Consider the following 26054-nt stretch of genomic DNA (forward strand, 5'->3'; position numbering starts at 1 on the left):
GTAAAAGGATCTATTGACAGACAATTTGCTAAAAAGTTGAGAAGGGAATGCAGTCTTCTGCCAACTCCTTCCCTTCGAAGGCCAGATATTTGCTCCTATGGAAATAGTGGCCTATTTGGAACTTTTCTAGGACCTAACATTTGGTGATGCAGGCTTGCTCCTTTCTTGATATTCCTATCAACTGCACAATGCTTTCCTTTGGTTCTTGAATTAATTTCAACTGTTTACCTGCCATGTTTTAGAGTCAAAGGAAAAATTACCATTGCTGTTACATTAACGTCAAGAACCCTCATGTGACACCTAAAAGGTAAAATAATGGTGCCTTAGTGACTTAGTTGCTCTCTTTTAAAAGTACTTACAGTTTCTCTAATTCCTGATCCATAACTGGGTCAAGCAGCAAGTCTCCTTTCTCTGGGAGAGCTCCTGAGAATGAACAGCAAAAAAGGAAAAGCTCAATTTAAATTCTAAAGCAAGAATAAGGATTTATACATCATAATACTATGGAGCTTCTCTGGAGTCTGAAGTGAATCCATACATGAAAATGGAAATATGGGGAAAGGAGGATCTGCTTCTCAACAATTCCATGGTGGAATTCATGCTGCAAACTGATCTCTGCATGGTGTATGGCACCTAAGTTTGTTAGCTTTTTTCAAAAAGCAATTGAATTTACAGATACTCATCCTGCCAACTGCCTGATCATCTTTTTCACAACTGCTGCATTTGGAGGATTGTGTCATACTCCCATAGGAAACATTTCTGTAACAGCACAGCATCCTGTCAGCTCAGTGTAAGGATGTCCTATTGATGTCCTTCAATTGAACGTGTTACCTGCACACTGTATTTTGTGGGGGAGGTCTCCAAAGGCTTTCTCCTGTTAACTTTTCTTGCTTAGGATGCAACACATAAGCTTTCCTTATGGTGACAAAGGAACCTGCATAGCTGCCATCTTCAAAGAAATCACCCTAAGCATACATAAGCAGGCTAAAAAAAATAAGCCCTGCAGAGCAGAAAGGATGCTAACTCTGAGGTCCTTACCATTCACCAGCAGCTTATAGCTGCAGCAGGATTGTGCATGTGTGTCAGAATCCTCACAATCAATTAACCACCTTACTTGCCAGCTTGCTTGCTTGCTTGGGTTCTGCCATTAGGAGATGGGGGGGGGTGCTAGTAGGATCTGGAAGGATGGATGAACGAAATGACCATTAGAGGCAGATGGGCTGTTATCAAAGACTGAGGAATGCTCAAGGTCGAGTGTGAGAAGACTGGGAGGTCAGGGGGATGCAAGGGGGAAGAGAAAAACGTAAAAGGAACTTTTGGCATGCATGGGCTCAGTCTTAGCAATGCTTTGGAACTGTACACTTGTTCTCAATAAATGAACTTTCTTTTGAACCATTACTGGTTGCAAGGAGAGTTACTGAAATTGGGAGTTGTGAGTGGCAGATTGATACAATATGTGTACGTTTACTGGCAGAGAGGCCCATCTGTCCTGGACAGATGATACTGCTTAGATATCTAATGCTAGCACTTGATGCCTAAATTTACTTGTTCCTCTTCCTTCCTCATTCCTTGTCAGCTACATGATGAGCCTGTGAGCAGAGCTGGTCTTGGTTTTCATTCTCAGCATAAGCAATGTGGAAAAGGATTCAATTCATGAAGCATTCGCTGAATCTAGCAGATTCAGGTTGCCAATTTCCTTAACAGTCTTGGTTTCCTCGATGAAGAAAGGGAGACTCCAGCATGAAATTAATTAATTAATTAATATTTCAAATTTGTCACTGCCCATCTCACTGTAGAGTGACTCTGGGTGGTTTACAGTAAAAAAGAATAAATGCTAATTAAAATAAAATAAATATTAATTAAAATTTGCATAATTAGTGCATATTTGTTATTATTACATCCCCTTTATCTATCAATATTGTTGAAATGAAGAACAAATATCTGTATATTGAAATATGTTGAAAAAGTCAAAAAATTCAATGAGCTGTACTTACCTTTTCACATGACTTCACATTGCTGTAGGCCAGGCATGAGGTGACCAACATATGAGTGATTATAAGTAGGGCCTTACAATCCAAGTACAGTTACAACTGGTTCACAAGATAGATGCAAAAGCCCTTGAACAGGAGCCATGCATCTAGATGGGACCCCAAACTGCCTACCACTTTTGTCTGGAGTAGTACAACCCCATCCAGTAGCAAAGATGGAAGATCTCTAATCCATGTGACCTTCCAAATCCATTGCCACTCAGTCTTGCTAGGGTTGTAGCCTGTTCTTCCCCATCCAGACCCTCAGGGCATCTAGAATGTACTAAAGCAAAGGACTATCTCATGACATTGTAACTCAGGTGGCTGCATAATATAAAGGCCTTTCCCTTTAAATAAGAAAAACAGGATTTATCTATCCCCGACTTTCTGTTCCCTCGATTCAGAGCCCTGTACAACATTCACATTTTCGTGCCCTAAGTATACTGCAACATGGCCTTAATTATCCTCCCTTTCACAACCATTCTGCCTAGCAAAGCTTCAAGTGCCATATACTGTACTATCAAATTCCTCCCTATGCTTCCAGTCATCACAAACAATTCTGCAATTCTACCTTGTCCTCATGTTTGAGAATCCCTCATGTTTCCTGATGGTGTTGCAGAGTTTGTGGGTTGTAATGCTTGCCCACCAAAGCCTCTGGGGTGGGGGGGTGTCTCCATGTGAGTTACATAGTCATATTGGTCTACTATCTGGAGTGGAAAAAAGGGTGAAAGAAGGCTTAATCTTCTCCCTGCAATGTCTCAGATACATATTCTTCATATCTGAGAGAGGATTTTCACTGCCCTGACACCGCTACAAAGAAATGGCCCACTGGGGTTACCTGACAGATGCACTTACTCTTCCGAACAGCGCTTACCTTCCTTCTGTACAACAAACTGTATTTACATCTTTTTAATACAGTGGGGTGCGCAGGACCTAACTAAACTCTGTTGGCAAGAATGGAATGCTCTTCCTGCCTTAGGCATGGAAGTCTACAGCAGTGAGTCTGCGCACGTAGATCTTGGCAGAACTTGGCATCGCTGGCATCTGGCACGCTGCCAGAACTGTGCTACGGCTCCCAGGGCAGCATATCCTTGCAGAGATCTTTTGCACTCTTCACCCTGCAGCAGTCATATGGGAGAAACTCTATGTTCGCAGGGATGAGACTTCTTAATGAAGAAAATGCTCCTTCAGAAAGCATCATGTGAGGAGGGAAGGATATAACAGAGGAAATTGTTTGTTCTGTTATCTGCTGATGACTCCTTTAATGGAAGCTGTATTTTTTTTGCCAAGTGAGATAGAGAAGCCTACACTCAAGTTCTGGACTCAGCCATGTTTGGGAGACCCACACAGCAATCCAGCCTTTTTGTTTGTTTTTTCCTGCCTGATATCCCAATAAGGAAGATGCTCTTGTGTCCCTGACACTATAATAGAGAAGTCCAAATCAGCAGAAAGGGCTCTTGCCAGCCTTCCGCGGCCTCAGTTTCCTGAATGCTAAGCTTGTTCTTGCATTTGATGAATGCATCTAAAGATCTCAAGGGTGCTCCAATCTCTTGGGAGAATTGGTAAACAATACACAGAGGATCAGTGAATCAATATTGACACAGGAATGAGGCTGGGCTTGCAGTCTCCTTGACAAATTCATCAGTTGGCCTCTAATCCCTCCCTCTCTTCCCTTTCAAGATCCCGGTGAGACTGGAGGCAGTGTGGGCCCCTGCCTGAAAGCTCCTTCCTTCCTTCCTTCCTTCTCTGAAGCTCTTGCCTGGAACTGCCCTCGCTGCAGGGCTTTAGGGAGCCTGTGATCCCTTGCAGACCAAAGCCTATTCAAATTATCCTGCGTGCAGGGAAGATGAAAAGGCACCAGGAGAAAAACCCTGCTTTCCTTGCCAAGATGCCTGCACCTGTTACACTTGCGGCTGCCGCCCCTCCCCGCAAGAGGCCTCAGCAGGAGCCTGGCTTGCAGCCAGGGACAGGCCTTTCTTAATGGAAGGAAAAACCCATACACAATGGCGGCAGTAGGCAGGGCTTTCTCAGCCCATCTGTTTGCTTTGCACCTTACTGGAAGTGGATTTTGTACAGGCAGGAAGAAAAGCCTGACCCGGTGCAATCTAGGCATCATCTTTGCTTGGGAATGCATTACTAGCTAAGCCTGTTTGCAGAAGGGATTGAGGACTTGTATGTGTGCTCCTTTTGATATATAATCTCCATGCTCCAGTAAACGGCGGCCCCAGTTGTTGGCAGGGGCTGGGACGCTAGGAGGGTACAGCCGTTTGTACTGTGACGTATCCTTGAGCAAAGGAAACACAGGGGTATCAAGGGCAGCCTGGATGGTTGCCAGCAGGGGCCAAGGAGGCATGCTACTGTATTTGGCACTCCTGAGCTGCATCGAACAGGCCTAGTGCCAATCTCCAGCACAGAGGGAGGCCAAACAGACACTGCAATAGAAAAAGGGACCCGTTTTTTGAAAGTATGATTTTAAGGCTGCAGGAAAAATACAATTCTGGAAGGTGGAACACGCATTGCTTCTGCACTGAAATCATAGGATTTCTACTGAAACAAAGTCCTGGCTTCTTCAAAAGAGAATGAAGAGCTAAGAAAAATCAAGTTCTTGTTCACTTGCAATAATTAAGCTAAATAAGGAAATACACACACATTTATATATCTATTTATTTCTCCCCACCTCTCTCTCCTGGTACTACTGTAGTTATTAAGGGGAGGAGTAAAGAGCTTGCAGGAGAAGGCAGTCCTCTCATAAAGATACTACTCTGGATTCTAAAGCAGGATGAAATCAGGATCTCGGGCAGGGAAGAGAATGGTGTTTGCCAGTCTCTCCTCTCGCTGCTGCATGTTTCATAGCAGGCCTGGAGGAAACAGATAAGACTGGGCATAGGCCTAGACTAGCAGCCCCTTAGCTGCTGACTTCCAGAAGAGCACTGGCAGGATGGCTTTTGTAAACTGATATACCCGAAGAGGAAAACTGGATTAGATCTATTCTTCCCACATTTTCACAAACAAGTAATTTGGGGAAATTTGCTTCTTACCAAACTCAGCATAGCTATAGTCCTGGAATATTTCAGTTTACGATAAGGAAAAGAAAATCCCAAATAGCTATTGTCACTGAGGGAAGACAAGCATAGGAAGGACAGGAGAAAGGGGAGAGATTAGTAGCTCACTTTCCAACTGCAGTTAAATCCAAAGCTTACTCACAGCTTCACAGTTTCAAGTTTTCAACTGAAATGATAGAAGAAACAGTGAACTTAATGCTTACTCTGCCATCCTCTTCTCTCCCATGTCTTAGGATGATTTCTGATCTCAGTTCCCCTCACACACACACACACCTCCCGGAGAAAAGGGCTATATTTAAGAATGAGACATTAACAATTAGAGATAATAATAATAAAGAATGAGACATTAAGACTTCCAGTGAGCGCCATGGCAAGCTAGATGTCCCTGCCGAAGCGGAATGGTGCTTATGGAGGAGATCGACAGCTGGATGCTGAATCCTGGCTGGCGAAGTTTCTCAGGAGAAAGGAGAGATCGTGAGATTGCCCACACGCATTCTGGACAGCCGCTTCTAGTGAATAGGCTGCAGGAACCAAGGTTTTGCGGTCAGCTTATGAGTTGAGCGGCTGGGAGTCAAGGGATACCATCTAAGTTCACAGTTGTAACGCAGCCTTTTATGGACAAAAAGCTCGACCGAGCCTCATTTCTTAATAACTTCTTAATAATTTTTTTAAATTTCTTTTTAAAAAAAGAAATTAATTTGAATGTAGATTTAAATATGACAAGAATGATACGGAACAAGATGATATACTGGACATAGAAATAAAACTGGTTACTGTTTTGATAATTAAAGGAGACACGCAAGTATCAGATCAGAAGAGGGATTTGGATAAAGTTTTCTGACTGGATGTACAAAAGAGATCTGTTAAAGTCCTGAAGGATTCTTTAAGAAGGGACAAAAAAAAAAAAAAAAGAAAAGAAATCAAGCTTTAGGACATTATCTGAAGGGATTAAAAACCAAGATTGTTAAAAATACAGGGAAGGAATATAGAGTTGCTTTATTTGATCAAGGTTAAAATACATATGTAGTTATTTCTGGTAACCCTTAATGGATTGTGCTGATAAGGAATGAGTGACGAGGCTTTTAGATTTTGTTCATAGTTAAGAGATGACATACGTTGTATTTTAAGAGATGGAGATAAATTACTAAAATTGTTTATACTTTCTTTTTTTTCTTTTTCTTTCTTATTTTTTTTTCTTTTCTACACTTTTTCTTTTTTCTTTTTATTCTTATATTTTGTGTAGTTTCTATTAGTTTTTATGTTTTCCAATTGTAATCTTTAATAAAAATTATTGTTAAAAAAAAGAATGAGACATTAACACTTTATTAATCAAAATAAAGGAAACCTGCTCTGGAAATTTGGTATTTCCAGTTTGGTTTCATCAGTATGTTGATGATACCCAATTATATCTTTTGACCTGCGGCCAGCCAAGTGAGGCAGTCAAGGTTCGGTCCCATTGCCTGAAGGTTGTGTGGGTTTGAACAGGAAGGAACCGTCTCCAACTCACTCCTACCAAGACTGAGTGAGTGGCTGTGGATGTTTGGACTGCCCTGACCTGGGAATATTCTATCTTTAACTTTGGATGGGGGAGCGCTTTCCCCTTCAAGGTTGCTATCCAATCTGGGGTTCTTCCTGGACTTGCAGCTCCTGCTATTTTTTTTTTCCTTATCAATATTAATTACAATTTAGGATACCAATCTTACAAACATCAGAATTATTTGGCTTTTTCATTCAAAGTTGAGTATAATACTGAGGGGGGGGGGGAAACTCCAGCAATTCCCATCAAAGTATTTGTTATATAATAAAAGTTTTGGTGTTAAACTTCATATTAAAATATCCATTGTATTATGTGTGTGCGTATAGATATAGATATGTACACACGTTAATGAAAGGAAAAAAATAGATGAATGGAGCAAATTGAACAAGAATTAAAATACCAAAAAGTAAAAAAACAGAAAAAAGGAAAAGGAACATATATATACTACATATATATATATATATATATATATATAGTATATATATGGTTTCTGACTTCCCCCTTTTTATACATTGCTAATTTGCAATATTTGTAGACGTTTAGGCCTCCTTGCCTTCTTCCTTCCCATGCTGCGTGATGTGTTGTATATATGGAAACCATTCTTGCTTAAGTTTAGTTAAATTTCTACTGTGCATATATACTGTTAATTTTGCCATTGCTGCATATTCTCCAAGTTTAAGTTCCCAATCAGATATTGTCTGAATTGTATTTTTCTTCCAGTGATGAGCAAAATTATTCTTGCTGCTGTAAACATACAGTATATCTCAGTAAATTATGATGTTCTTTTTGATTTTTTCTGAGATTATACCTAGTAAGAAAAGTTGTGGTTTCATTTCAAATTTAAATTCCAAAATGTTCCGGCGTATTCTATGCATGTCTTTCCAGTACTTTTAGGGGGTTTTTTACAATTGCACCGCATGCGATAAAACATTCCTTCTGTTTTATGATATTTCCAACATAACTGTATGATTTGTCTATCTTAGATATTATTGATAGAGTTGTATCTCATCTGTAAAATATTTTGTACCAAATTTCCTTTAGTTTATAATTTGATGTGAATTTTAAAGATTTTAGTCCATAATTCTTCCCATTGTTGTGTTGCAACTGTTTTCCTTAAATGTATTGTCGAAGGCTTTCACGGTCGGCATACGATGACTGGTGTGGGTCTTCCGGGCTATGTGGCTGTGTTCTGGAGGTTTTGTTTCCTAACGTTTCACCAGCACCTGTGACCGGCATCTTCAGAGTGCAGGAGCACAGACAGGAGCAGTACTCTCTGTGCCCAGGGTGATGTGACCCTTTTGTGGGCATTTATAGAGATCTGGGGGGGGGAAGGGGAGGATTGGGGGTGTGTGGGGGGGGTTGGGTTACTGAGTGGCTGCTTGTTTTGGTGTCAGAATCTGTGTGTATCTTCCTGGGGATAAGGCAGGGTTTTTTCTTCTATTGAATTGTTAACGAGGGGCTGCTGGGGGTGATTAGCAAGTTCATTGTGTGAACTGTTCACATGTCCTGGTGGTTGAGCTGAGTTCGTTGACCTTTTGCAGGCTGTATTTTTCAAGATTGATAGCCAGGTTTTGTTGATTTTTAGACTCTCCTCTTTTTTATTGAAACTGTGCTGGTGTTTGTGAATCTCATTGGCTTCCCGGTATAGCCTGGTATAGTGGCTGTTGGTGTTGTCCAGTATCTCTGTGTTTTCAAATAGGATTTTGTGTCCAGTGTGCTTGAGAGCATGTTCAGCTACTGCAGATTTTTCTGGTTGCTGTAGTCTGCAGTGTCTTTCATGTTCTTTTATCCTGGTATGGATGCTGCGTTTTGTGGTCCCGATGTATACTTGCCCGCAACTGCATGGTATGCGGTATACTCCTGCGGCGGTGAGGGGATCCCTTTTATCTTTTGCTGATTTTAGCACTTCTTGTACTTTTCTGGCGGGTCTGAAGATTGTTTGGAAATTGTGTTTTTCCATCAGTTTTCCCATGCGGTCTGTGACCCCTTTGATGTAGGGTAGAAATACTTTGTTGGTGGGTGGCTGTTTTTCTTCTTCAGTCGCATGTTGTTTTCTTGGTTTGATGGCTCTTTTTATTTCATTCTTGGAGTAGCCATTCGCTTGTAGGACCCAATTAAGGTGGTTAAGTTCAGAGTTTAGGAATTGGGTTTCATAGATCCGATTGGCACGATCCATGAGGGTTTTGATAATGCCTCTTTTCTGACGTGGGTGGTGGTTGGAGTTTTTGTGTAGGTACCGGTCTGTGTGGGTGGGTTTTCTGTAGACTTTGTGTCCTAATTTGAGGTCTGGTTTGCGTAAAAAGAGCCATCAAACCAAGAAAACAACATGCGACTGAAGAAGAAAAACAGCCACCCACCAACAAAGTATTTCTACCCTACATCAGAGGGGTCACAGACCGCATGGGAAAACTGATGGAAAAACACAATTTCCAAACAATCTTCAGACCCACCAGAAAAGTACAAGAAGTGCTAAAATCAGCAAAAGACATAAGGGATCCCCTCACCGCCGCAGGAGTATACTGCATACCATGCAGTTGCGGGCAAGTATACATCGGGACCACAAAACGCAGCATCCATACCAGGATAAAAGAACATGAAAGACATTGCAGACTACAGCAACCAGAAAAATCTGCAGTAGCTGAACATGCTCTCAAGCACACTGGACACAAAATCCTATTTGAAAACACAGAGATACTGGACAACACCAACAGCCACTATACCAGGCTATACCGGGAAGCCATTGAGATTCACAAACACCAGCACAGTTTCAATAAAAAAGAGGAGAGTCTAAAAATCAACAAAACCTGGCTACCAATCTTGAAAAATACAGCCTGCAAAAGGTCAATGAACTCAGCTCAACCACCAGGACATGTGAACAATTCACACAATGAACTTGCTAATCACCCCCAGCAGCCCCTCGTTAACAATTCAATAGAAGAAAAAACCCTGCCTTATCCCCAGGAAGATACACACAGATTCTGACACCAAAACAAGCAGCCACTCAGTAACCCAACCCCCCCCACACACCCCCAATCCTCCCCTTCCCCCCTCAGATTTCTATAAATGCCCACAAAAGGGTCACATCACCCTGGGCACAGAGAGTACTGCTCCTGTCTGTGCTCCTGCACTCTGAAGATGCCGGTCACAGGTGCTGGCGAAACGTTAGGGAACAAAACTTCCGGAACACGGCCACATAGCCCGGAAGACCCACACCAGTCATGTTTTCCTTAAAGTTTTGCATCCATTTTATCATACAGTTTTTTGTTTATTCTGTCTCTGTGTCACACATAAGTACAGGTTTATACAGTACATGCAACCTAATAGGTGGTGTTGGTTTTGTATTAGCGTTTCAAATTCCAATTTTTTTCCCCTTAATGTTCCTCCTTCCTTCTTGAGATCTGATTTTATTCTTCCAACTATTTGTAAATACATCAGCCATGGTATATTCCAGCTTTCACTAAGTAGTTCTTGCTGTGTTTTTAAACTATTTGTAGAATCTGAATGAACCATATCTGCATCTTTCAAAATTGCCATTCTGCTATTCAGAGATTTTAAAATTTGGAAGGGCAAGGCCCCTCTCTCTTTGGAATCTGGAAGGATTTTTTGTTTGACTCTAGGTCTTTTCCCACTCCATATAACTCTAACAGTTTCTTGCCATTTCTCTCTGAAATTGTGACTGGTACCATTTGAAATAAATAAGTTTATCTTGGGTAATACATTAATTTTGATAATTGCAGTAGATCCTAATGAAGATAACTTTAAGTTCCTTCACCTTTCAAGGTCTCTTTTAATCTCTTGCTATAATTTAACACAGTTGTTTTGATATATATCTTGTTTCCTGTCAAATGCAAACCGAGATATTTTGCTGAACGGGCTGACAACCACTTTGTTTTTGCAAAAAATTAATTTCTTCTTGCATTAAAAATCTTGTAATTATTTTTGTTTTCTGAACATTGATATTATGTCCAGAATATTTTCCATAATTATGAATTGCTTTTGCAATTGCAACTGTTTTGTTGCCTTCTATGGTTCTATAATAGTTAATAATACATCATCTGCATAGCACTTAAGCTTATATTCCTCTCCGCAAATTTTAAAACCTATTTGTTTATCACCTCAGATTTTTTCTGCCAATATTTCTAAAGCAATGATGAACCGTAAGGGAGAGAGTGGATATCCTTGCCTTGTTCCTTTACTGATTTGGAAATCTGCAGAGAACGCTCTATTAGCCATAATCTTCACTTTTGGCCATTGACACATGCTTTTAACCCAAGGTTGAAACTCTCCTCCAGGATTCATTTTATTCAGTACTGCCAGCAGAAATTGCCACTGCAAATTGTCAAAGGCTTTTTCTGCATCCAATAAGATTAGTGCGGCTTCTTCCTTCTTTTGTTCATAGGTCCTGTTATATTGATTATAAACCTACTCTTGTCCTTTATATTTCTCTTGGGATAAAACCAGTTTGGTCAATGTGTATAATATCTGAAATACATTTCTTCAGTCTGTCAGCCAGTATTGTGAAAATCTTGTAATCTTCATTCAGCAAGGAAATTAGTCTATATGACTGTGGTTTCTCTGGGTTGTTCCCTTCTTTATAAATCAAAATTATTTATGTCTATTCCCATGTTGGTGGTATTGCCTTTGTTTCTTTAATTTCATTCATCATATTTGTCAATGACTCTGATAATTCTTCAAATTCTTTATAATGTTGAGCTATCAACCCATCTGGAATTGGTGCTTTTCCTAATTTAATTTGTTTTATTCCTTTTTTTATTTCTTGAACAGTTATAAGTGTACTTAATATTTGCCTGTGTTGATTGTTAAATTGTTTAATAACTGACTTTTCAATATATTTATTCATAGCCACTTCATCAATATTAATCTTGGAATATAATACTTCAAGAAAAGCTGCTAATTCTCCTATTTCCAATCTTGAGTGTAACAATTTGGATCCTTTCTATATTGCTGATATTGTTTGTATTTCTTTTTTCTAAGTTGGTAGGCTTGCCAACCAAATAATCTTCCTGGTTTATTTGCATATTTGAAGAGCAGGTATCACCTGTGGCCAGGAAGGCCTTTGTACAACTCCATGTGGTGTGCCAGTTGGGCCCTTTTCTAGATTGGGGGGTCTTTCAAACAATTATTCATGACCTGGTCACCTCATGGCATGACTACTGCAATGCACTCTATACGGGGCTGCCCTTGAAGACCACTCGGAAGCTTCAGCTGGTCCAGTTTGCAGCCACATGGGCAGTAACAGGCATGCCTCAATATGCCCATGTAACACCTCTGCTTTGTGAGCTGCACTGGTTGTGGTTTGCTTCTGGGTGTGATTCAAGGTGCTGGTTGTTACCTATAAAGCCCTACATGGCATAGGGCATGGTTACTTGAAGAACTGCCTGCCTCCCATAGCATCAGCCTGGCTGATTCGATCCTGCAGGGTTGGCATGCTCTGGGTTCCTTTGATTAAACAATGTCATCTCTCAGGACCCCAGAACTGCACCTTCTTTGTAGCAGCACCTGCCTCTGGAACGAGGTTCCCCCCGAGATCTGGATGGCCCCCACTCTGCTGTTGTTTAGAAGAGCCATAAAGACCTGGCTCTTCACCCAGGCCTTTGGCAAGGGAGAGTGAAATCCCTCCCTTTATTGCACTTGTCATCTTTTATTTTTATCTTTTATCTTTTATTGATTTTATAATTTCTTTGATTGTTGTGAGCTACCAAAAGTCACTGAGAGTCAGGCAGACACAATAATAATAATAATAATAATAATAATAATAATAATAATAATAATAATAATAATAATAATTCTTCATCATCATCATCATATTTTTGAAGAACATTTATCTTTATGCAACAATGGCTTATGGTAGAAAATTGTGTGAAACACTTCCCTCTTTAAGCTTTCCCTAAGACTAGAAAAAAAATGCTTGGATTGAAAACAGGCTTCTTCAAGAATTATCTTGAAATGTATTTTTCATGTTCTTTCTTTATGCCATCTTAAATTTTATGTTTGTCCCAAGAACAACTCTTCTTCCTAGTCTTGATTTAGGGGAGGAAGACCAGGGAAGAGAGATCTGCATGAAAAGGTTTTTCATATCCATGCAACTTAGCCACACTTTAGCTTAGCTAGTCATTAAGGACTGATACAGGACCATGCTGGAAGATTTCAACCTCATTTTTATGGAATTCAATAACTTAGAACAAGCTTAGATCAATAACTTCAATTAATCTTAGAACAGCTTAGAAGGGAAGCTGGTAACGCAAACCCATTTTCATTCTGAATGCCATCAAATCATACTCAGAAAGATTCAGTCAACCACAGCTGCCTGAAAAAGCCCATATTTCTAAACACGTGTGTCCCATTCACACTTTAAAAGATTACATCAACAACTAAAAATGTACTGGGGGTAGAGTGGGAGTTAAGGCTTTTGACACTTTTTTTTGCACATGACTTGCCTTGTTTAAATCACATGGAGTTGTTTTCCTTTAAATATAAACTTTTCTGGAATATACCTACTGGCCTTGTAGATTCTGTAACCCTGACAAAAGTTGACAAAGGAATCTTGGCCACTAGCATCCTTAAAACATTAAACATGGAAAATACAGGACTTTTCTTTACCAAGAGCTTTGTTGATCCCATGATGCTTTGCAAGAGCCATCAGAAATCCATAGAAAGTCAATCTCTGTACACTGCTTAGAATTTCCTTGAGAACAGTGGCTGGGGGGTAGCTGGGCAAACAAGGAAACAAGAAAAACATTACAGATCAATGTCTGTGAATTATCTTCCTTTAGACTTATGGATACTGAATGGATTGAATTATCTACATCATGAACCCATCCTCCTAAAATCTGAGAAATGTCTCTTTTTACAATGAATTAGGCTAGTAATCCATGGGCATCCATGATTGTTTTTAACTTGAGAGAATCATGGGAAGAGAAGGTTCCAATGAAAAGCATTTCCCAAGTAGAGTCTCGTTTAACCGACCTTCGCTTATCCGACCTTCCATCTTATCTGATGCCCCTAAAAAAAACACAACACGCATAAATCGGCGACGAGAAAAGTGTGCCGCTTGTTTGCGAGTGTGAGTGTACTCTTTCTTGTTGCTCCTGATGGTGCGGCGCCGCAATGCAAAAATCGATTGCAACAGGCGCAGCAGATTGGTTTTTTTTTTTTTTACCACACTCAATCGTTACTGTGTGTTATCCGACATCTTCACTTATCCGACATTCTGCCGGCCCATTTATGTCGGATAAGCGAGACTCTACTGTACTTTGAATAGCATTCTTCTTCTTCATGTTGAAGGAAACCTAGTTGGCCAGCCAGCAATTAGAGTAGGGTTTGGGAAATTCTGGTATGGTGGCCCAGCTCATTCTATGGGGCTTCAAGAAATGTTCTCCTCTTTCTCAGAGCCCCCCTCCTTATCATTAATGGCTGCCCTGTATTCTACTGACAGGCCATTCAATGCAAGCTTTCCCCAGTGGTCGAACCCATGTGGTAAACAAACTTTCAGAAACCACCCTGTGCTTTCCCTGTTTTTCCCTCAGTGGGAAGACATGGAAAATATGCAAGCTAGTGAAAAATCTTTTCCATTCATTTCCAAATGGGAAAACAGCATCACTTGCAAAAAATAGCTGGTGAGTGGATAAAAAAGGCCATCCTCCACTGGGCAGCAGGCTTTGCTCTTTCCATCTTTGTTTCAGCAGAGCAGCCTTCTTCTCCCCATGCAAGTCAATAGAGCAATTGCTCCATTGCTCTGCATATAGGACAAAATGTGACCTCTTTCTCACTGTATTCTCTATAAATGTATGCATCTTTGTTCTCTATGATTTTTCCCAGTGTTTTCAGGTACTGCATTTCTCCCTTTGTATGTTTTTGGCATGTGCACATGCATGAGAAAATAAGAGAGAGGCCTAAAAGGGATACATTTTCATAGCAGGCATTCTGTGACTATTAGTCATACCCCAAGCCGCAAAGTCATTTGTTGTAATACCATGAAATTTTACATTGTAAATATACTCACAACTGCCCCTTTCCTCCAGAGAGATAAGAGGTCAGTGTTTTACTGTATTGATGCTAAAAAGCAATGTCCTTTTTAAAATATTGCAAATATTGCAAAGTTTTGTCCCCACATTGAAACTGAGTGTTTGGAAGAGCCCTGAATAAACTGAATGCCACAGGCAAGTTGTTTAGTTGTTTGTTCAGATGTGATAGAGACTGCAACTACAAATGAAAAGTCCAACCCCCTTAAGGAGAAGAGTTTGCATAACTACAATTTTAAGCTACCCTTTTAAAATCTCATGCTTCATTCTGTAGGTGACAATTCTAGGCTGTCAGAGCACAGTTAGGACTGGTCAGATGGGGAACAGTGTCCCATGAAATCTTGCCCTTTTCTCTTCTTCACAAATTATATTATTTTCTTGTTTATTTCAACTGCAGCTGAACTCTATTCATTCTAATCGATTTATTTCTTTGAGTCAGTATAGTTTTCATTGTAAATAAAGTGCAGTGGTGGATCACAATGAAATAGTTACCTTTCCATGTGCCTTTTCTCAGAGGAGCCAATAAATTAAATCAATGAATCTGAGAGAACTCCAGAAATCTGGAAGTCAAAATATGTTCACTGATATAAAATTGGGCAGCACCAGTGATAGCTGAAAATGAATTGCATAATACATACAAGGGTTGAAACTCAAACTGCATCAGTATGTTAAACATATGTTAGTTTCAGGAAGTCGAGGAACAGCACAAGACTAAGGATACAAGGCCACATTTCCACGAACCTTTTGTTATGAATTGTTTCTGTTGCCAAAATGTCAGTAAGCCCCTTCCCTACCCCAAGGCAGACAAACAAGATGCAACTTGTTCTTATCAGCCAGCCTTACCTGTATTTGGATTTGTCACACAAAGACTCAAGGCACTGGTAAAATGCAGATGCCTCCACCCCATCGACCAGACTGCACTCACTGAGAGCTTGACGTGAACGATGCTGCCCAGAAGACGACGTGGGCACAATCACAGTATTTGGATTCTTACCCGTCAAGAGCTCTTGATAGATGGCAGCCACATTTTCAATAAACTCTGTTAAAAAATAAAGAAAAGTCACTTATGAGCATACAATTATTAAATATTTAAATAATATTAAATTAAATCATTCAATATTGTAAAATCCACTTATACGCAATTGCTCAAAATCCAATCTGTAAGACTATGTGCTATATAAAAGACTATATTACTATGTAGCTAGTTAATTTTCCTCTAATTATATACTTTGAGATTTTTTGACTGTTCCCAGCATATGTAAGAAAGTGCTGTGAACAAATTTCCTAGTAAATATATAGCCTAGTTGCAAATCGCCCAGAGTCACTTCCTCATGAGATGGGCGGTGTCTAAATTTGATTGATAAATAAGTAAGTAAGTAAGTAAGTAAATAAATAAATAAATAAATAAAAACTACTTGCTATGTGACATGAAAATCACCTAATGATTATCAAAGCTACCTCAAAGGGCCTTTTGGGTGGGCTTCGACTAGCGTTTCAATTATGTAGAATTTTCATTGTGTGAAGAGGAGTAAAAGAGAAGGCCACCCAATCAGTGTGTGTGTGTGTGTGTGTATACACACATACATACACACACATACATACAAACCTCCACAGTCACAGAAATAAACACCATCCAAGTTAGATATTGGCATTGTCGGAGGAGCCAGCAGGGGTGAGTTACACATGCTACACTCAGCAGCCCAGTGTGCTTCAATGCAACTCCAAAGTAAATACAGTATGGTGGTCAAAGGAGACATGAGGAAAGAAACTGGCTGAAAGCATTCTCCTGCAGGCTCCAAAATTTTCCTGCTGTTTACTCCCAGAGTCTAAATATAAAGTTTTTTAACCATCCAGGTCAGCTATGTAGAGATGTAGATTCCACTCTGAGTGGTCTACATGCATGTAGATTGGTGGGTGACCCGAAAAACCTGCTGAATTTGGATAACAACAGAAATGGTATCCAACGGTATTGGTCTGCAAAACTTTGCATGCATGCTTGGAACCTGCAAGAATGTATGTATGAAACAGATAGGTGGCATTTTAATGTGATCCTGATGGTTTGGAACTCTCCAAGGATGAAGCATATTATAAATTATTACTTTTTATTTTCCTTTCCCTTAGTTTGACCTCAAGAATAGCATAGTGTCCCTCATACAGATGACATGATTGCAAAGAGAAAGATGACCTGAGGAAGGGGTTATTAATTGCCATGCAACTGACCCTTGTTTCCAGAGAGAAACAACAGAGAAACTTGTCTTAGGAGTGGCAGCGGAATAAGCTATTTAGCACAGTGCCCTCTCCTAAAAGTGACATGATAATAAACATCTGCACACAATCATCATTATTACATCTTACTCTCAAATAATAAAAAAAACATTTATAATAATTGCCTCTTGCTTTCATTTAGTTCTCAACAGAGGCAAAACTGTTTTTCAGAATAGTCAAGCCTGTTCTGAATATCTGGAATTTCCAACAAAAGCCTAAATGCCTCATGGATAAAAACTACCAGCAGGCTTAGCAAGGCAAAATTCTATGTTTTGTCCTAATACTGTATGCCACAAAAGTTATTTGCTTCTTTCATTTCATTTCTCTTACTTATTCACATATGTACCCAATCAAGGATTTAAAGTAGCAAATAAAGCAAAGGAGTTTTATAGATAACAGGTTTTATAAGTTCAGTTAACTAGATTAGATCAGCTCAGTAGGTTTTATTATAATTTTATATGCTATTTTAAATTAAGTACTTTGTCATTCATTATATGTACATAGATATTTGCTGTATTTTCTCTCTCTCTCTCTCTTGTACTGGTTACTGACTGTAATAAAATTTGTTCAATATGGGAATTTCCTATATGCAGTAGACTTTTCTGAATGATATACAAAAATCACATAGAGTTTATGATATGTGTAGAAACTGATCTATTTACCTGCAATTCAAGGTGCTAGGTAGCTGTGAGTAGTGGCTGCTTTCTAGCATTTGTGTATGCTGACTGATGAAAACAAATTTTGTAAACAAGTTTCAGCTGGATTTGCTCTACCATGGAACAAAGTTCGGGCTGGGGTATGGGACTGAGACGGCATTGATCACACTCTTAGATGACCTCTGGTGGAAGCAGGATGGGGGTAGTGCATCCATCCTTGCTCCTCTTGACCTCTCAGCGGCTTTCAATACCATCAATCATGGTATCCCTCTGGACTGGCTTCAGGAGTTGGGGATGGGCAGCACTGTGTTTTGCTGGTTTTCCTCTATCCCCTGGGGTCAGTTCCAGTTGGTGTTGATAGGGGGGAAGAGATCCAGCCCACGGCCTCTACTTTGTGGGGTGCCCCAGGGCTCAGTTCTCTCTCCTCTCCTATTTAACATCTACATGAGGATGCTGGGTGAGGTGATCTGATGGTTTGGGGTAAGGTACCATCAATATACTGATGATACCCAGCTTTATATCTCCACCCCAGGCCCTTCCGGTGCCAAGGCTCTTTCATCTTTGATCCTGGATGGGGTAGTACTGCCCCAGATGGACCTGGTGCACCATCAAGGGGTCCTCTTGGATTCACAGCTCCTGCTCAAAGAGCAGGTAGCAGCTGTGGCTAGGAGGGCCTTGGCACACCTTTGGGTTATGCGTCAGTCGCATCCATTTCTGGACCGGGGGGCTTTGCTCACAGTCACTCATGCCCGTGTGACCTCTCATCTGGATTACTGCAATGTGCTCTACATGGATCTGCCCTTGAAAAGCATTTGGAAGCTTCAACTGGTACAAAATGTGGCTTCATGAGTAGTAAATGGTCAGATATGTAACACCACTACTGTGTGAGCTGCATTGGTTGCTGACATGTTTCCGGGTGCAATTCAAGGTGCTGGTTGTCGCCTTTAAAGCCCTTCATGGCTTGGGATCAGGTTACCTAAGGAACCGCCTTCTCCCAATAGTTTCTACCTGTCCAGTTCGGTCCAGCGGGTTGGGCATGTTGCAGGTCCCATCAACCAAGGAATGTTGGCTGGTAGGGATCAGGAGGCACGCCTTCTCTGCTGTAGCCCCTGCCCTCTGGAACATTCTCCCTCCAGAGATTAGGATGACCCTGACCCTGTTGGTCTTTCATAAGGCCCTAAAGACTTGGTTATGTGCCCAAGCCTGGGGCCCCATTTCCTGGCTATACTGATAATTATGAGATAATTTTTCTTGGCTGCCATATGCATTTATTTTGTACTGTACTGTAATTGTTTTAATTGTTTTTTATGATTGTTTGCCACCAAGAGTCACTTGGTTGAGATGGGTGACTAGAGAAATTAAAATAAACAAGCAAACAAACAAGCAAGCAAATAAATAAATACTGAGATCCCTTCAGAGTTTTCCAATTTTAACCACTGGTGGAAAAATGGTGCTAAAGCATGTGAGCTTTGCCACCAACATCTCCCATGCAAGCAGGCTCTTCATCTTCCCAATCTTTCTGAGTTTACCAGAGAGGCCCCAAAAGGGTTTGACGAGATTAGAATCCAATCTGCACTCAAGACCCAGCACTATCATTGTGAGGAGACTAATAGAATCAACACGCACAGGGACGCTGGGGATAGGGTATGCTTACAAAAACTCATTTCCCTACTAAGGCCTGGAATCTGAAATACTTAAGCAGAGCTCTAATATTTATGGAGACAGGTCTCCTAAGTGGCAAGGACTATATTTTATAAGCTTAGAATATTTCATCAATCTTTTCTACCTTGCTTCAGTTTACACCCATGCATTACTCCAGTCTAGACCACCATGTTATCTATGTAGTATTACCATCCTTGAATTCTTGCAAACATCAGCCACCGCAGTGGTTGTAGAGTTGCCATGATTATAGGAATTAGCACTAGCATGGGAAAGGCCAGGTAAGATTGTTTAATTATGTGGAGTCCTTGGTGTTCTCTGAGTACATTGAAGATGTTACCTAGTTGGGTAACGAAACACCTGCAAGAAAACAACCAAACTCAGAGAACACCAAGGACCCCACAGTTCAACCCTGAGCTACATATATTCTCTTCTATTGTTTAATCATATCGTAACGACCCCATGTCAGGAGCACTGGCTGCCCTTCATTACTGATTTCAGTTTAAAGTCCTGGCATAACTTACAAAACCTGTAAATCAATCTCAGAGATTCTGTTCTCCAGCTTGCTACCAAAAAGTATTTTCAATGACCATTCCACTCTCATAAAATTTTCACTTAGGTAACCCTATTGGAGTAGACATTCACTCCCCTCATCCTTTTTTTTTTTTTTGGTGCTTAGTATATGTTTTTATCTATGCTGTTATCAGTTGCTTTTAAAGATATTTTTATTGCAAACTGCCTTATGGAGTCTTGCACTAAAAAGAACGGTAGGAATATATTAATTAAAGTTACTCATAAGCACCACCTGATCCAGCATGAAAAATGTATGAAATAATCCCCTGGCTCAGATATACAGAACACAGCTTAACATACAGATTTCTGACAGCACAATTCTTATTGTACAGCAAAATTATCTGGCCAAGGTTGTTCCCAGCACTGTGGTATGTGATCTGTCCGATTACATTAATCAGAGATGTAATAAAGTGGGGTAGACTTGCCTGAGTAGTAAAACTGGATCTGGAAGGCAAACAGGAAGTCTGAAAAAGACATCAAACAGTCCACAGCATCATCCATTAAAACAATCCTGGAATCAAGAAGGAGAGAGCTCAGCAACAGCCAATGTAATGCATAGCAAAGATACAAGGTATTGGAAATGAAGCAGAAATGTTAAGAACTGATAAAGGGAGTCACATTTTGTTCTGTAGCTCCCCAAATCAGCCCCAGAATCTGCTTTATTAAGCCCATCTAATTTTTTCTCCTTAATGCTCTAAGACAATCAAAGGGAAACCCAGAAAGCGTTCAAATGTTATTTTTGTTATTAAGGCATTGCTGTTACTATTCTTTTACTATTCCTAGAAAGTACCACTAAAGGCTGATGGTAGGAACATATTTATTTATTTAACCAACTAGTACATTCAACTGATAGCCAGTGCAGTGACCTCAAGATGGGCAGGATTCTGCAACAGCAGTTCTCCCCAGCTAAGTCTGGTTGCCTTATTCTCTACCATTTTCAAGTCTTCAAAGACAGCCCCTCATAAGGTGCATTGCAATAGTCCAGTCATATGGTGATCAGAATGTAACTCATTGTCACAAGAGCTTCCTGGTCCAGGTAGGGCTGTAACTGGTTCACCAGCTGAAACAGGGCAAAGCCCCCACCCTGCAACCATGCTAAAGTAGGAGCTGTGAATCCAGGAGGATTCCCCAGGTCACAGTCCGGCTCCTTTGGGGAGCAAAACCCCATCAGAAGCAACCACTGGGCTGAAGTTCTTGGATAGCTCAGACTTCACAGATGAACTGCAGTTCCATCTAGGTAGAGTTTAATCTGAGTCTGTTTTTCCTCACCCAGTCCCCGACAACCTCTAGACACCGATTCAAGACTTCCACAGCATCTCCATCTTGATCTGTAATTCCATGTACAACTGAGTGTCACTGGCATATTGATGACATCCCAAACCAACAGATGACTTCTACCAGTGGTTTCATATATGTTAAATAACACACGGGAGTGAACTGAGTCCTATGGCATCCCACAGTGGAGCAGCCAAGAACTTGCCTACTCATCCTCCACAACTACCAACTGGAACCACCCACTTAAGAAGGAATGGAACCATTGTAAAATGGTGCTTCCTATTTCCAAACATTCAGGTGGTCCAGAAAGATACCATGATCAGTAGCATTAAATGCTACCAAGACGTTTGATAGAATGAGGAGGGTGCACTCCTCTCACCCATGTCCAAATGCAATAGAGTGATTAGTGCTGTTTCTACCTTCTTGATTCCTGAAGTCTAGCCCCCACAAGTCTTCTCTCTTGCCCAGACAAATCCTAGGCTACACCCAACATTGTGTGAAAAAGTCCATTCATGTTATTTTTTCCCTTTCTGCTACAGCCCACGATTTGCTCCCCAAATCTGCCCTGTATGATCCCAAACTCTGCAGATACTGGTCAATCTTTTTTCCAGCACACTTCATATATTCATTTTTAAAATTATAGTCATTCAAAAAAGCAATCTAAAGTTTTGAAAACTAGATTTTTCAAGAAGACTGCAGTTATTCTGATGAGTAGAGAAGAATAATCTGCATTTCCTACTGCTTGAGGTGATACTCTAATAATAAAATAAATTCATTTAAAGGTGAACTAAATCCTGAAGAGACAAATGATAAAATACTTGCTATCTTGCTTTTGGAAAAGTAGCAAGTCTAATATAAAGGGTAAAACTAAAACAAGGTTATAATCACAAATACCTCCTCTGTGCTGTTTTAACCTTGGATGAGCACAGTTAATGTTAATAATAGACAGAGCAAAACTTTACTGTCCTAATTTATATTGCTATTCCAAACAGCAGTGATCTACATGAAATCTACAAAACAAGATGAAAGCAAAACCCTTACAAAAGCTTCAAGGAAGTTCAGCTGGTTGATAAAGCAGCAACTGATGGGGAAGAAGGAATTTATACCCATTTATTATGCTCTTAATTTGCCAGCTTTGTTTGGATAGGTCAAAAGAAGCATACAAGAAAATGTCAATGCCACAGGGAAAAACATGCATTATGTAGATGTCATGTTAACTGTTTGGGGTATCCAAGTGTTCTCTTTCTTTCTTCAATTCCTTGACCCAAACCCACCCTTTTCCAAGATTTATCCTCTGAATCAATACACTCAAATGTAACCAAGTTTTACGTATACTAAGTAACATCACCTGCCTAATCTTTCTTTCTTATGTTTATCTGCCCAGCTGTTCCTTAGTTGTTTCCCCACAGCCAATCCTTGAGTTACCTATGCAACTCTACACTATAATGCTATAGTAAATAAACTCAAAACCTATATGTTCCTAGTGCTTTTTATTGATGTAGAAATGTGACACAATTATACATTAATAGATATACACCATGTATTTCAGTCTCAGATGTCTCTTAAAAACCAAAAATAATCTGTTTTTTTAAAAAAACCTGTTTCGCGAACATAAATCAGAGAATCAGTGATAGAAATGAAGGCTCTTGTCCTTTTAGGATATATATTGTTTTTCTGATTCTTCAAACAAGATGTTAAAAAGATCTTGTAATAGTTTTCTGCAGAGTAAAACCAATGTATTTTAATACATTGCATAGAATTCAGATTTATATGTTTATATCCCTTCATAGGACTCTGGATTTTAAACTTGAACGATCTATTGGTTTTTCCACAAGTACTTACGACTTATAATAGGTAATATTATAGCCCCCTGACATGAGTCTCTAAGGGCAAAATGATTTTTCCTGTAACTGTAGCTCTTCAAATGGATCTGTGCGTGACCCTTCATTTAGGAACATTCTAAAGCTGAGCTTTGTAAGGGGACTCCACCCACTCTAGCACACGCCTTCACCAAGTAATGTAAAGTACGTCAGTTCCAATACCAACACAGTATTACAGTATCACCAAAAGGAGTAAAAGAAGAGGTTACTGAAGAAGGGCTTGAATAACCACAATTACAAGTAAACAATTTATAATTCTTTGTGGTTTCTAAGCATTCCATATATGAATGGAATAGTACATTCAGAAACTGACAGATTTACATCCTCACCACCTGGACATCTCTCAGTTAAGAGAACAGCCTTCTTGCCAAAGACTGAAAAAGTCCCCACCTTAATTGGCTGAGAATAAATGAGGTTCTAAAGCAATAGCAATCTAGTTGCTGAGATGTCGGTAATCTTTTCATATTCTCTTTCAATAAATTGTGTTAAAAGAATCTCTGGGACAATCTTGCTTTTAGCTGAAGTGGGCTTCCAGGAGCCTGACAATAAAGAACATTGCGGTTTACATAGAACGCAAGACTGCAGCAAACATCTAGACAATGAAGTATCTGCTGCATATCATCTGAGAGAAGGAAATCAGAAGAATTATGACCTGAGCCAGATGGAAATCAGTCACTGCCTTTGGCAGGAAAGAGGCATCTGGTCAGAACTTTGTCTCTAAGTTGGATGAAGTAAGTTAGATCAGTGTGAAAAATACAAAAGTTCACTGATGTGACATAAAGAATTAACTGTTGCAAGAAGAAACGCTTCAATAGTAAGCAACATTAAAAAAAAATAGTTGTCATAATTTCAAACAGTTTAGAACTCAAGTGGGGGTAAAAAAAATAATGAAAGTCCAAGAATGAATTTACTGCCAAACAGGGATATAGGTTCTCTAAAGCAAGCCAATATTTCTAAACCAAAAAGGTGGGGAAAATCTTACTGTTTCTGGATAAGAAAATGAAAAGCAGAAATTGTTACTATGTAGACTGAAAGAAGATAAACTCTGTGTTTCAGAGACAAAAGTTGTAGAAGGACATAAACAGAGCAGTTGAATGGGCTTCCATGGAAAGGCGAGATAACCATTAGAAAAATAGCTCACTTAGCCTTATAAGAACAGCAGTGATCTTCTTAGAGGCATCCATTCTGCTTGTGTATCAGGCATAACTACATAATTAAGAGGAAAACTCTAGGCTGTTAGATACAGGATCTGGACACTATCTCCCAACAGGAAGTCATTGTGAAAGGAGAGAGGGTGAAAACATTTGCTTGCCATCTGAATGAAACTGGTGAATCATATGTCATAAAGATGCACTGAGGCTGTTCAGAACAAATCTTGACAATAATTTGGTAAGCCAAAAAATAGGGATGGGAAGCACACACAAAAAAAGTTCCCATTTACAGTTCTGTGAAAAATTATTTGCATCCTCCCAGATTTTCTGAGTTTTATATATCTTTGCAGTGAACACTGTCAGAGTTGTATGTGGAACTACTGATACATAAATAGAATGTACTAGACAACCCTGTGACCAGTTGGGTCATCCTTTGAGCGGAAGGTAGTACAGTCTGATGTGACCAGAATGTACATTAAATTTTTGGCTGACCATTTTTTTTTTTATCCCAATGCTGGACAGTTCTATGATCATCTAAGAAGAGTATATATCATAAACAGAAAAATAATTGTAGTGGAAAACAAATTTCAATAATAAGTCAATATTTACTTACCTAAACAGATAAAAAGAATGACCACAGGCAGGCAAAAAAGCAGTAGGAGCAGGAGTGACTTCCGACTTCCTGCTGGCTTCCCCATTGACTTTGCTTGTGGGAAGCTGGCAGGGAGCACCAGATATCCTGATCATGTGACTGCAGGGACATGCAATAGCCACAACTTTGCAAATAAAAGTGGTCCAAACATCATGAAAATTTCAATTCCACAGGAGTAATGGGCTCTGGATTTTTTACTTATTTGTTAAGTTAGCAGATTTAGGTACCTTGATTCACAAATTGTTGTGGCATAATGCAACATTTGGGTGAACTTGAAGATAAACAGGCAAACAGATAAACACAATGAGAATTTTAGTAGTATATAGACGAACAAAAAACACCAAAGTTTTGTGCTTATTTCATTTATTTCATAGAAAGCCATTCAACATGTGATGAATCATTGTAAAACAATTACTCCTGCCTTCAGTTTGATACTTTCAGGCTGATTTGGCTCAGCATTGCCCAGCATAAATCTCATACACTTTGGCCCCTCGTCCCAGAGAAGTTCCCACCATACAGATTCTATATCCACATGATGCCTCACTTAAAACAACAAGAACTGAAGGTGTATTGGTGCTTATCAGTCTGGAAAAGATTACAAAACCATCTCTGAGGTTCCACTGACTTATAACCAGATACATGGTCCTGAAATGGAGAAGATATGGGATGACTGTGAATCTTCCCAAGAGTTATAATTTTGTCAAAATCACTCCCAGAGTCCATCATAAAATCATCCAAGAAGTCACAAAGTGTCCCAGAATAATACCCAGGGATCTGCAGGCCTCTCTTGCCTTGGTTTAAGTTAATGTTCATAACCCTACCATCAGAAAAGCAGAGGGTAGAAAATAGATTAATGGAACAGTAGCAGGGCAAAAGCTATTCTCACTGAGAAGAACACTAATGCCCATCTCAACTTTCCTAAAAAGGACCCAAACAACCTTCCAGATGTCTGGAGGGATTCTATGGACAGATTACTCAAAAGTGGAATTTTTACAGCTACATGACTGCTACATCTGTGTAGAGAGTAAAGAATATTACATTGATGGAGATATGCAGGAACTGCATACATTGATGGAGATATGCAAAAGGGGCTGAAGCAATTTTAAGTCCAGAGCAAGATAACATTCGGAACTGGATCAGGCAGATGCCTCCCTAATTCACTGAACTATAATGAGGAGGAGGAGGAGGAGGAGGAGGAGGAGGAGGAGGAGGAGGAGGAGGAGGAGGAGGAGGAGGAGGAGGAACAATAACAACAACAACAACAACAACAGCACAATC

At 39.9% G+C, this 26054-nt stretch overlaps 1 protein-coding gene across 6 annotated transcripts in view; it reads right to left on the reverse strand.

The window, feature by feature from the left end:
* CSTPP1 (centriolar satellite-associated tubulin polyglutamylase complex regulator 1) overlaps positions 1-26054 on the reverse strand; it is a 167191-nt gene that overhangs the window by 684 nt on the left and 140453 nt on the right. For all 6 annotated transcript variants that reach the window (XM_088145691.1, XM_088145696.1, XM_088145695.1 and 3 more), the window contains 4 exons: positions 20244-20329; positions 15509-15704; positions 13245-13354; positions 360-423 (listed from right to left, as the gene is read on the reverse strand). In XM_088145691.1, the coding sequence (XP_088001817.1) occupies positions 360-423; positions 13245-13354; positions 15509-15704; positions 20244-20329 (456 nt within the window). The remainder of the gene's footprint in view (positions 1-359; positions 424-13244; positions 13355-15508; positions 15705-20243; positions 20330-26054) is intronic.

Source organism: Python bivittatus, unplaced genomic scaffold, assembly GCF_059951505.1.
Source record: "Python bivittatus isolate LINGU-HERP-01145 unplaced genomic scaffold, Pbiv_v1 ctg000480_np1212, whole genome shotgun sequence".
NCBI classification, from domain to species: Eukaryota; Metazoa; Chordata; class Lepidosauria; order Squamata; family Pythonidae; genus Python; species Python bivittatus.